Here is a 12,721-nt window from a genome sequence, read left to right as displayed (position 1 = left end):
CTTAAAAACATATCAGATCTCCCGAGAACTCCCTCAGTATCATGAGAACAGCATGGGGGGAACCACCCCCACGACCCAATCACCTCCCACCAGGTCCCTCCCTCAACATGTGGGGATTATGGGGATCACAATGTGAGATGAGACACAGCCAATCTGTATCAGTGTGTATACACGCACCTGTGTGTATGTGTTTATGTGGATGTGTGAATACGTGTGTGTATATGTGTGTATACGTGCATATATATGTGTGTATATGTGTGTATGTGTGTATACATGTGTGTACTGTGTGTATGTGTGTATACATGTGTGTATGTGTGCATGTGTGTATATATGTGTACATGTGTGTGTATGGTGTGTGTGCATGTGTGTATGTGTGTGTACATGTGTGCGTGTGTGTATTGTGTGTATACATGTGTGTATGTGTGCATGTGTATATATGTGTACATGTGTGTGCATGTGTGTATTGTGTGCATATATGTGTGTGTATGTGTGTATATATGTGTGTGCGTGTGTGCATGTGTGTGTTGTGTGTATATATGTGCATACATGTGTGTATGTGTGCATGTGTGTGCATGTGTGTGTGTGTGTGTGTGTTGTGTGGGTAAGGTGAAGAATGGCAGGTAGGAAATGAATTCCAAGAAGAACAAAGTACACGTGCAAAAGACCTGGGGCAGGAGGAGGCCTTGGCTGTTGGAGGAAGCATACGAAAGCTGAGGCGTCTGGACCTGAGTGGGGATGGGCCCTGCAGAGCTCCGGACCGTGTGAGGCAGTTTGGTTTTTAGCCTAAGAGGAATGGCATTTATGCCTAGGTGTGCTACATGGTGAAGCCCAGATTGGTTGTGTAGAGGTAGGGCGGCCGTTTCAGGGCAATTTGGGTCTGGGGCAAAACATGATGGCATACTGGACACTTGGTGGTGGCCCTGGTGAGTGTGAGAAGTGGATGGATGCAGGTGCTCTGTGGGAAGTCCAGGTGGAGGGACCTGGTGATGGGAAAACACCCCAGGGGTGGCTGCAGGCTGCGCGGGTGGGATGGTACCACGGAGCCAAATGCTCTGCGCCCGTGAGCAGCAGCCAATCACTGTGACAGTGGGTTTTGCAAAAGAGAAGCGATTGTATTCACAAGACCGCCGAGCAAAGAGACTGGAGAACAAATCGCAGACTTGCCTCCCAGATAATAGGGCCTAGGGAGGAATAAGAAGTGGGTGGCCTAAGGCGTGGGAAAGATGATGAGCTGGCGGGAAAGGTGAGGTCATTGGGATTTTGCGTGATCACGATTGAGCTACATTGTTCTTCATGGGACATATGTTCAAAAAAAAAAACGCAGTGTTAGCATGATCCGAGAAAGGTGTTTTTGGCCCTCTGAAGTCAGGAATCCGCCCAGGCCTGCTTGAAGGGTTCATGATCTCTGTTGGCTTAAAAGGGACAAGAGCTAACGCTAAGTTTCCAAAAAACAACTTTTAGCAACCCACACATCAGAGAGGTTGTCTGTGAGGGACTAGTGGGAACTGAGTGACTTTTAGCTACATAGGTTAAAAAATCAAGAAGCAAGTGACTAGAACCAAGCAGGCAGACCTGGAAGCCAGCAGCAAGTCTGGAGGCCCAATCAGATGAGTCCCTTGGTTTCAAGGGTGGACAGAGCAGCCATCACTTAGTGGAGCGGGATATGTGCAGATGTGATCAACACTCGCCAACGGGGCACAGCTGAGGGGACGCAGGATGCCCAGCCCCACAGTGGTGAAAGGTGCCACGCAGCACATAGTAGGTGTTCAGTTAGTGTAAGTACAGAGGAGTATGGAGAAGCTGTGGTCATCCTCTTCCTCCCTGGGAGGGGTGTCCCATGGAAGAGGGTCAGACAAATCCGGTGGTGACAACAGGCAGAGCGGGAATCAGCACACAGAGCCCCTAAGAGGCAGAGCTGAGATTCAAGCCAAGGTGTTGCTGAGAGCCACTGCAATATGCTGTCTTCTGAGCTAATTACAGTGTTGAAAATGAATTTTTTTTTTTCAGACAGGGTCTCTGTCACCTGGGCTGGAGTGCAGTGGCACAATCACAACTCACCCCAGCCTCAACCTCCTGAGCTCAAGTGATCCTCCCACCTCAGTCTCCTGAGTAGCTGGGACCACAGGCATGTGCCACCACATCCAGCTAATTTTTTTCTTTTTGTAGAGACAGGGTCTTACCATTTTGCCCTGGCTGGTCTCAAATTCCTGGGCTCATGTGATCCTCCCATCTCAGCCTCCCAAAGTGCTGAAATTTCAGTTATGAGCCACTGTGCCCAGCCTGAAAATGAATTTCTAACTCCTCTTACTTGCCCCCAACTTCCCAGTAGAGACAGGCATTTTGCTCCTTAGATAGGAAAGTGTATCAACCAGGGTTTTCCAGAGAAACAGAACCATTAGGTGAATGGATGGTGGGCGGATGGATGGATGCAAGGATGGACAGATAGATGGATAAATGGATAGATAGAAGGATAAGTGGATGGGTGGGTGGGCAGATGAATAGATGGGTGGATAGATAAATGGGTGGGTAGTTGGATGGTTGGGTACATGGATGGGTGAGTGGGTGAATGGATGGATGGGTGGGTGGATGGATGGATGGATGGATGGATGGATGGATGGATGGATGGATGCATGAGTGGATGGATGGATGGGTACATAGGTGCATGGGTGAATGAATGGGTGGGTGGATGGATGGATGGATGGATGGATGGATAGATAGATAGCCATGTACTAAGAAATTTAAGAACTTGGCCCACACAATTGTGCAGGCTGGCAGTTCTGCAATGTGTAGGACAGGCCAGCAAGCTGGGAACTCAGGCAGGAGGTGATATTCCAGGCAGGGTTTCTTCTCTGGGAAACCTCAGTGTTTACTCTTCAGGACGTCGACAGATGACATGAGGCTGCTGCATCTTGAGGGCGATCTCCTTTCCCCCCGTCAGCTGACTGTTGGTGTGGGCCGCAGCCACAGCACACGTTTGCAGCTAGGCCAGCGCGTGACCAAGCACCTGGGCACCACAGCCCAGCCACGTTGAACACACAATTCAGCCATCTCAGAACACAAGGGGAATGGGTGGGAAAGGGACTTCTTGTCTGGCCTGAGGCCCTCCCAGTTGCTGACTCACGGAGTCACACTCTGAGACCTTTCTGCTTGATTGGCAGGGCAGGGCAGAGCAGGAAAACAGCGCTGTAGCCACAGGAGTTGTCTTAAATTGCACATGTAGTCACAAATGCCATTGTTCTTAGGCTGAAAACCAAACTGCCTAACACGGTTCAGCCCCTGCAGGGCCTCGCCTGTCCTCACCTTCCCTGGCTCAGGTCCAGACACCTCAGCTTTTTTTCTGAAACATAGTCTCACTCTGTCACCCAGGCTGGAGTGCAGTGGTGCACCCTCAGCTCACTGCAACCTCTGTCGCCTGCATTCAAGTGATTCTCCTCCCTCAGCCTCCCAGGTAGCTGGGACTACAGGCATGCACCACCACGCCCAGCTAATTTTTGTATTTTTAGTAGAGAAGGGGTTTCTCCATGTTGCCCAGGCCGGTCAGACTCCTGACCTCAGGTGATCCACCCACCTCAGACTCCCAAAGTGCTGGGACTACAGGTGTGAGCCACTGCGCCCGGCCAACCTGAGCTTTCGTATGCTTCCTCTTACAGCCAAGGCTCCCTTCTGCCCCAGGCCCTTTGCACATGTACTTAGTTCTTCCTGTAATTCATTTCCTACCTGCCATCCCCCACCTTACTCACACACAACACACATACACACACAACGCACACGACACACAGACACAACACAGTCACACACAAGACACACACACACACACACACACACACACACACACACACACACGGAGCAGCTCTTTGCTGGAGTTCTGAACTGTCCTCTTCCAGGCCCTGTGGCTAAATGCATACTCAAGTTTGCTCAAGCAGTAAGAGCCCACATTGTTGGAATGTGCCTGAAAAATAATACCCTGCACTTAAAGAATATCCCCTTTGTTTAAACTCATCCAACTGCTCTGATGAGGGTGTGGCCTGGTAGGCGGAGGGTGACAGTAGGAGGTTTGGAGCCACATGCGCGTGTCTGAGAGATGGGTTTGCACCGGGATCCCCTAGTTGAAGCCCTCCCTGGCCAAGACCAGGAAGAGAAACAGAAGCAGAACTGTGTGGCAGGGAGAAAGCGTCGGGAGTCAGGAGAGTGGTGGGCAGAGGCCCGATGCAGGGGCCTCCAAGACCAGGACAGTGGCTGGGGAGCCCCGTGGCACCGCAGCAGAGAGCAGCACAGGCCGTGGAAGCCAGAGGTGTCTGGGGACAGCGCTGCAGAGAGGAGTCCAGATTTAGATTCACAGACGCAAATAGAAAAGACATCCTGTCCCTTGGCGAGGATGGGACAGTGCTGTGAGCAGACAGGCCGGTGCCCACCCTCACAGAGCTGACAGCCAGAGATGGTCAGCACTGACTCAGTCTTGAGGGACACAGCATGGCTCCAGGGCCTGCTTGGTCGGCACAATCCAGGAGGGCCTCCAGGAGGAGGAGATGCCTGTGTCAGGACCAGTAGGATGAGGAAGAGCTACTGGTGAAGTGGGAGGAGGAACACTCTGTGGTACTTCCCCTGGGGTTCCACTGCATACTGAGGAGCAGAGGAGTGGAGGAGAGTGGCCCTGGGGCCACTGACAGCCACAGCATTGCTCCCCTAAGCTTCTATCCCCTCTCTGCCCCATAGGCTGCAGGAGAGGTCGCAGGGTGCGAAGGGAGAGCTCGCCTGGATGGGCAGTGGCCACCATCATTGTGACAGTGATATCACTGTCGGTCATGCAGGGACCTCCTGCTGGGAGGGCTGGAGCTTCGGGGCCTGGGCCTGGCTTCCGAGAGACTCACCCTGTATGCACAGCCTCCTTGTGCCGGCCAAGGCAGCATGAGCTGGTGGGAAGTACCACCCGGCCTTGGGAGAAAAGCGGCCCCTTGCTGGCCCTGGGGGCCCTGGCTGAGCAGGGCTAGGACCTGAGGCCCGCCCAGTCAGCCAGCCCTGTGCTGGTACAGGGGAGTGGGTGGCTGTGACTGGCGGGGTGTCTGGAGGAAGGAAGTGTCAGAGAGGCCCCTCCCAGGGGCGCCTCTGAGCTTGGTCGGGTTGAGGGAGCCAGGGCTGGAGGTTGGGGGCAGGCTGGGGCAACCTGTCCCTGCTGGAACGGAGGTGGCACAGGTCCCTGAGGCTTCACAGCTAACCTGAGATGGCCATGGAGGTCCCAGTGGGAGACAGGAAGTAAGGGTAGAGGAAAGGTCAAAGCCACCTAGCCTGGCTCTCAGGCCCGGCTCTGCCACTTCCTGGCTGTGTGACCTTGGGCAAGTCACACAACCTCTCTGAGCCTGTGCTTCCTGAAGCAGACCCCCTCCCATGCTGCAGAAACGCCTCCCTGCAGGATGCACCCTGGAGAAACCAGTGTACCTCATCAGTGAGGCCACCCCACCCTCTGCAAAGACACCACCCCGGGCTGTTTTCCTTCCAGCTCAGGAACAGCTGGGCTTGGCCTGCAGAGGCCCTGGGGGTGAGGCGCACTCCTGCAGAGCCTTCAGGAACCAGGGGCCAGAGGAGTGGGCTTGAGGCCAGAAAGCTGGCTTGGCCTCTGGGGTCAGCTGGGCCTCACCCGTCCTGCCTGCCTCTGCGCTGAGTGAGATTGAATGCCGGTTCTACAGCTAGCTGGGGTGGGGCCTTGGAGCCCTTCTCACCCAGGAGGCAGTAGAGACAGCCAGGTAAGGGCTGACACTCAGGATCCCACAGCTGGAGTCCAGAGTCATGAACAGACCCCCCTACTGGGGATGGCCCCTCATGTGACCCTCACCCAGCCTTCTGGGTACTCAGGCAACCAAGTTCTCTTCTCACCCTGCAGACAGAAAACAGGACTGGAGCCTGAGGGGTCCCTGCCAGTCTCCTAGACCCTTGGCCCCAAGTCCTGGGCCCTGTAGGCCACATACGAGTGGCCCGGCCCAGCCCCCATGCTCAGGACACCCCCGGCCCCTCCCTGTTCCTGTGCTCTGCCAAACCTGGCTGCATGTGTCCGGGTGATACAGTGTCCGGGTCCCACTACCATGCTCCCAGAGGAGGTAACCATTCACAGCAACTTCAGAAGCCACCCAGATGCTCTCTCCACCACCTCAGCCACACCACCCCTCCACCGCCCCCCACAGTCATCCCTCGGAGTACCTCTGCTTCCCACACCCACCTCCCGGCACCCTGCCAGCCTTCCTGCTTGCCCGCCAGCTCCAAGTCTTCCTCCAATCACCCTCACCAGAGGCTCCCACAGTCTGGAGCCCACGGTGTCATCCCCACACCTGCCCTTCTCTCCTTCCCAGCATGTGGGGCACAACTGCCCCACCCACCACCCCCTGCCAGCTCCCTCCTTCCTCCTCCCTCCTCTCTCCTCCAGCTAAACCCGAGGGACCACTCGCTCACCAGTCTTCTCCCTTTAAATACGCGATTGCAGATGGCAGGGGCCACTGGGCACTGCCACACCACCCCCTTGACGCCTCCCCGCTGCCCACTAGCACCTTTGTGCCCCTCCAGCAGGAAGCAGGAATGTGGCAGCAGGGAGGCCTGCCCCAGGCGCAAGCACTGGACTTGAACTCTCCTCTCCCTTCCACGTCAGCCTCCGTCAGCCTCCGATCCCTTGCATGCCTACGTGTCAGTTCACCTCCCCAGCCAACCCCCCAGGGGCCTTGTGTCTCTCTGGCTTTCCACGTCTGGAACAAGGTCTGGCGTGTCGCTGCAGCTCAGTCAGTGTTTGTGGGATAAAGCTAGAAATGCTTTTCCTTTTTCTTTCCTTTCATCTCATTTGCCTTGATCGTTCCACTGTAACTGGGAAGATGGTGATTTGGTACCTAAAAGTGCAGGGCTGCTGTCTTTCATTTATTCATTCATTCATTCATTCATTCATTCATTTTGAGATGGAGTCTCGCCATGTCAACCCAGGCTGGAGTGCAGCGACAGGAACTCCACTCACTGCAACCTCCGCCTCCTGGGTTCAAGGCATTCTCCTGCCTCAGCCTCCCGAATATGTGGGATTACAGGTGTCAGCCACCATGCCTGGCTAATTTTTGTATTGTTTAGTAGAGATGAAGTTTCACCATCTTGGCCAGGCTGATCTTGAACTCCTGACGTAGTGATCCACCCTCCTCGGCCTCCAAAGTGCTGGGATTACAGGCATGAGCCACCGCGCCCAGCCCAGGGCCACTGTGGTAAATGACACACTGAGTGTCTTGAATGTCTTAAGAGACACCATCTGAGGTGACAGTTCTAAGTTTCTGTGGACTGGCTGACCGATTTCTCAGCACTGAGAAACCCTGATCTTAACAGCATGCAAGTGGTTAGCTTCTGGCACGCATCAGGACTCTTTTCCTCTTCGCAAACTCGAGATAGCAGCAGGCAGCTGAGGGCCTCTTCCTGGCAGACTTGCTGGCTGTGCTGTGGGTGGGGAGGGGGATTTCCTGAGTCCCGCCTCCAGATCACCCTAACAACTAGAGCTCCAAAATCCAACACACCACACGGATCGGGTGATCGCTGTGAAATGTGCGAGTGACAACGGTTTACACCTCTCAGTGACCGGATGTCCCCAGTGCCATTTTCTCTTTTGCTAATCACAGTGATTCTAATATAGCACTTGAGGTTTTTGTTTGTCTGTTTGTTTTTTGAGACAGGGTCTTGCTCTGTCACCCAGGTTTGGAGTGTAGAGGTGGGATCACAGCTCACTGCAGCCTCGACCCCCCTGCCCCGGACTCAAATGATGCTCCTACCTCAGCCTCCTCAGTAGCTGGGACTACAGGCACATGCCTGCACACCCAGCGGATTTCTGTAATTTTTGTAGAGATGGGGTCTCGCCATGTTGCCCAGGCTGATCTGAAACTTCTGAGCTCAAGTGATCTGCCCGCCTCGGGCTCCCAAAGTGCTGGGATTACAGGTATGAGACCCCACACCCATCCAAATTGACCATTTTAACCATTTTATTTTATTTATTTATTTATGTTTGAGATGGAGTCTCACTCTTGTTGCCCAGGCTGGAGTGCAGTGGCGTGATCTTGGCTCACTGCAGCCTCTGCCTCCCAGGTACAAGGGATTCTCCTGCCTCAGCCTCCGGAGTAGGTGGGACTACAGGCGCCACCACACCTGGCTAGTTTTGTATTTTTAGTAGAGACAGGGTTTCTCCATGTTGGTCAAGATGGTCTTGAACTCCTGATCTCAGGTGATCCGCCCATCTCAGCTGCCAAAGTGCTGGGATTACAGGCGTGAGGCACCGCACCCAGCCCTATTTTATTTATTTTATTTTTATTGATTTTTTTTTTTTTTTTTTTTTGGAGACAGAGTCTCACTCTGTCATTCAGGCTGGAGTGCAGTGAGGCAATCTCAGTTCATTGTAACCTCCGCCTCCCGGAGGGTTCAAGCAATTCACCTGCCTCAGCCTCCTGAGTAGCTGGGATTACAGGTGCACACCACCACGTCTGGCTAATTTTTGTATTTTTAGTAGAGACAAGGTTTTGCCATGTTGGCCAGGCTGGTCTGGAACTCCTGACCTCAGGCGATCCACACACCTGCGCCTCCCGTAGTGCAGAAATTACAGGCGTGAGCCGCCACACCCAGCCCATTTTAGCCGTTTTAAAGTGTACCATTCAGTGCCGTTCACAACCTCGTGCAACCAGCCCCTCCATGCAGCTCCGGAACATCTTCATCACAGCAGGAGGAAGCCCCATACTCATGAGGCAGCCTCTCCTCCTCTCTCCCCCAGCCCCTGGCGACCACAGATCCACGCTCCGCCTTCGTGGACTTGCTCATCAGGACATTTCCTGCAGGTGGAATCATGCACCATGCGGTCTCTGGTGTCTGGCTTCCTTCACGGAGCCAGTGTGTCTGAGGCTTGTCCAGCTGTGGCGTGTGTCAGAACTTGACGGCCTTTGAAGGCCGAGGGCTGTTCCGTCACTCGGACGTGCCACATTCTGTGTATCTGTTCGTCCGAGGATGGGCACCCGGCTTGTGTCACGCCGCAGCGATTCTGAATAATAGTGCCATGAACTTGGGTGACCGTCGTCTGTCTGAGTCCCTGTTTTCCATTCCCCCGGTGTCTGCCCAAGAGTGGGTGGCTGGGGCAGCATATGTTAGCAGGTGGAGCGTGTCGCAGAACTGCAGAAAACTGCTCCCCCACAGCTGCACTGAAGCCACACTTCAGACAGCAACACACGGGGGTTCAGGGCAGAGCCTGGCCTCCTAACCACTGGCCTTCTTCAGCCTCCTTCCATTTCCTCCTCTCAACCCGGCCCAGGCGAGGCAAGGGGAGCAGCCTTGGATGGAAAGCCCCGCGCTCCCTGGAAAGGCTCCTCAGGGGAGGGGACCCCTGAGCCAGCTCTGAAGGATGAGGGGTTTCTCACAGCCTGCTGAGAGTAAGGGGAACAGACCCTTTGAGGCAGAGGCTAGAAGGCAGGTGCCTGCTTGGCAGAGAGGTCCACAGAGCTTGCGGTGACCGAGGTTATACATAACACGTGCAGCCAGCACCGCTGGTACGGTCCACGGCCAGTGTTAACTGTGTGCACACCTTCCTCCCTGCAGTTCCAGGGTGTGGGTTCTAGGGGGCCCCATTACACAGATGAGCAGACTGAGGTGCCAGGGCCTAACTCACTCACACGGCATCCCAGAAGCGCCGGCATCCATGCCCTGACCACCAAGCTGTGTGCCTCTCCACAGTGTCCCCAGCAAGAAGCTGGGCGCAGAGAGGTACGATCACTCTCTCACGCTCACACACCAGAGGCTTCTGGGAGACAGAGGAGTTGCCCCCAGGCCTGGGCCTTGCCCAGTGTCTTTGCTCACTGTCTGCACCCCAGCTTCCTGGGCTGTGAAGTCCGGGGTAAACCCTTCACCTCCTACTCTCCAACGGCAGCTGTGACCATTTGCTGAAGTAACAAATATGAGCACTGAAGGAAATCTGCAGAAGCTCAGACGTCCGCAGGCTGGGGGTGGGGGGTCCTACTCCAGAATGTGATGAACTTGGTCTGCATCCACAGATGCCTTTGTAGGAGTCGAGAGCAGAGGGTTCTGGCCCCAGCTCCGACACTGGGCACTGTGTCTCCTGAGTGTCCCTGGCAGGGTCGCTGACCTCTGAGCTCAGTTCTTTCACAGCAGAGAGGGTGCCAGGAACTGCCAGGAGGCCGGGCACTCTGAGGGCCACCACCCCATCCTCAGTTCGATCCTGCCCCTGGATTGCTTGGTGGCAGCAAGCTGCCCAATGGCGTACCTTGCTGCATTGCTATGCTAACTGGCCTTTTTTTTTTTTTTTTTAAGAGACACTTGTCAACCGAGGAGTTCCAGGAAGTGTTCGGTATGAGCATGGAGGAGTTTGACCGCCTGGCCCTCTGGAAGAGGAACGACCTGAAGAAGAAAGCCCTGTTGTTCTGACGGCTGCCAGCCTGCCCACTGCTGTGCGCCGGGAGCCGAGGCGAGGGGTCCCTGGCGAGAACCATGCACGCCCCTCCCACACACCTTGCTCTGGCTTCCCTGCATTGATGGGGTGGGCGGGAGGGGGTTCGCAGCAGGTGCAGCCCCTGTGCCTGCCGGCAACACTCCTGCCCGTAGTTTAGGGCTGAGACAGCTAGCTTCACACCACCCTTCCCCGCTGTGGCTTGGTGTCAGGGAGAGGCTGCAAACTGGCTGCGTGGGGCATCAGACAGAGTGCACAGGTGGCTGCAGCCCAGCCTACCTTCCCAGCATCCTCGAGGTGCCCTGGCCCCAGTGCTAGGCACGTGGGGGACAGAGGTGCCCGGAACATGAGCTGTGAGGCTTATCAGAGATGGATACTGACACACATCCATCTTCAAGGATGGGCACACAGCCCCTTTGGAGCCTGGGCAGCCTTGCCTCACAGGCAGACCCGCAGACAGGGCAGGGAGCGTCTGGGGCCGTGGCAAGAGTAGGGCTCGTGATTTTTGCAGGCCCCTTTAGGAACAAATGTCAGCTGACAGGCACCTCTGGCAGCGCCGCTACATGCGCTGCGTCCCTCTTCCGGATCACCCCCTAGATGCCTACACAGTATCTTTAAAGTTACACAGAAGTTTTTATTTTATTAAAAAGTATAGCCTACTTAAACACGAGATGACATATATAGAGTTGGATTTAGGGTCCCTCCACAGGGGAGCGGCCTCCAGCCTTATTCTCCACCGCTCCCATCTGTGTGGTTTCAGTCGGTTCTCGGTGTGGTCCTCATACACAGAGCTCCCTGTCTGGTTTCTTCTCTTTTCTTTTTCATGTCACACAGGTAACCTTCAGGACAGACCCCTCTGAATCGCGCTTTGTAAATACATGTCAGGTGTAGCCACCACTGTTTTCCTTGCTGTTGTTTTTCCAAGTCTTGGAGAGAAAACATCTTCCTCTGATGGCCAAAGCCCTGGAATAAAAGATTTCCACGTCCCCCACCTAATGCCCGACGTAGCTCTCGGTGTGCCGTCCTGTGCTGCGGCTGGCGGTGTCTCAGCACACCCACCTGAAAAGCCCCACACGCCCCGGGAGCAATGAGCTCCTGTGTGTCCCTGAAACAGACAACCACACGCTGTTGGGGAGCAAAGGATGGAGATCCGCCTCTCCTCATCCCCAACGCCAGCAGGGCATCCCCGAGCAGGAGGCTGGCCGGGCTCCCCACGCAAAGGCGTTGGTGTCTGCCATGCGGCGTGTGTCGGGGTGCGGCGGCGTGTGTTGGGGTGCGGCGCCGGCCGTCACAGGATGCCGCTACGCGCCGAGAGGTGGCTGAAGCACCGCAGTCTGTTTCCGCGTCCTCAGTGGGTGTTACCTCTTGTGTGTGACCCAGTGTTCCTGCCTGTGAGTCGGCCTTACTCTGTCCGCTTCCTCAGCGCCCACGACATGCCAAGTCCCATTTCCCTCTCGGCTTCTCACCCGCCCAGCTCGGCCAGGGAGGGGGAGTTTTTAGCACCTAATCCGCTTCCTGCCGCTGAGCAATCTGAGCCTGAGCAACTGGAAACCCCCATTTCTCAGCAGTGCAGTGTCATGTCTGACCCCGGGAACCCTCGGAAATAAAAGACAATGCATTATCACATATGGAAGTACAAGAGCACTTGTTATGAACGTGTGTGATTTTAAAGGCAAGGCCCTTCCTGCAAGGGGCGGGATCCTTGGGGAGGGCGCCTGTTCCCAGTATGGCGCTGGGGGTGTGCACAGGGCCCGCAAGGCCCTGGGGGGGCGGGCAGGCAAGGCCTTGGGGAGCGGGGGCAGGCAAGGCCTTGGGGAGGGGCCCCGTAGGACATTCCCCGGAGGCAGCTTGAGCAGGCAGACGAATTCCTGGGCCCTCAACAGGGCCAGGCACTCTGCTGACGCCAGTGAGGAGTGAAACCTGATATGCACCTGCCTCAGAGGTTGGGGAGACAAGGGCAGCCAGGCTGATCGATGCTCTGTGGAGCTGGCCCCTGGGCGGCCCCAAATACACCCCCAGGTCAGGGGAGTCTTTCTAGACCAGTTGCTGCCACGCTAAGTCTTGGCAAATGGGAGGTAAGGGATTAAATACCTCCCCAGGAAGGGAAGGGCATTCCGGCCAGCTGGAACAGCCGTAGCGGAGGTGCTGAGGCTGGGAACAGCCTCACAGCTTCCGGAAAATTCAGTGACTGGTTGTGGCTGAACACAGGGCCAGGGAAAAGACCGGAAGGAAAGAGAATGCAAGCCAGGCTCCCACGCGGATTAAACAATGCCTCATAAT

General features: G+C 55.5%; 1 protein-coding gene across 47 annotated transcripts in view; it reads left to right on the top strand.

Moving 5' to 3' along the window:
* Window positions 1-12,067, top strand: part of ABLIM2 (actin binding LIM protein family member 2) — a 191,492-nt gene extending 179,425 nt beyond the window's left edge. For all 47 annotated transcript variants that reach the window (XR_013533217.1, XR_013533216.1, XR_013533215.1 and 44 more), the window contains one exon: window positions 10,306-12,067. Coding sequence is in view for 43 of the 47 variants with exons in the window: in XM_078367633.1 (XP_078223759.1) it covers window positions 10,306-10,419 (114 nt within the window). In the remaining 4 variants the exon portion in view is untranslated. The remainder of the gene's footprint in view (window positions 1-10,305) is intronic.
* Window positions 12,068-12,721: the final 654 nt, after the last annotated feature.

The sequence above is a fragment of the Callithrix jacchus genome, chromosome 3, assembly GCF_049354715.1.
Source record: "Callithrix jacchus isolate 240 chromosome 3, calJac240_pri, whole genome shotgun sequence".
Classification (NCBI taxonomy): domain Eukaryota; kingdom Metazoa; phylum Chordata; class Mammalia; order Primates; family Cebidae; genus Callithrix; species Callithrix jacchus.
This window is presented reverse-complemented; position numbering and strand designations above follow the sequence as displayed.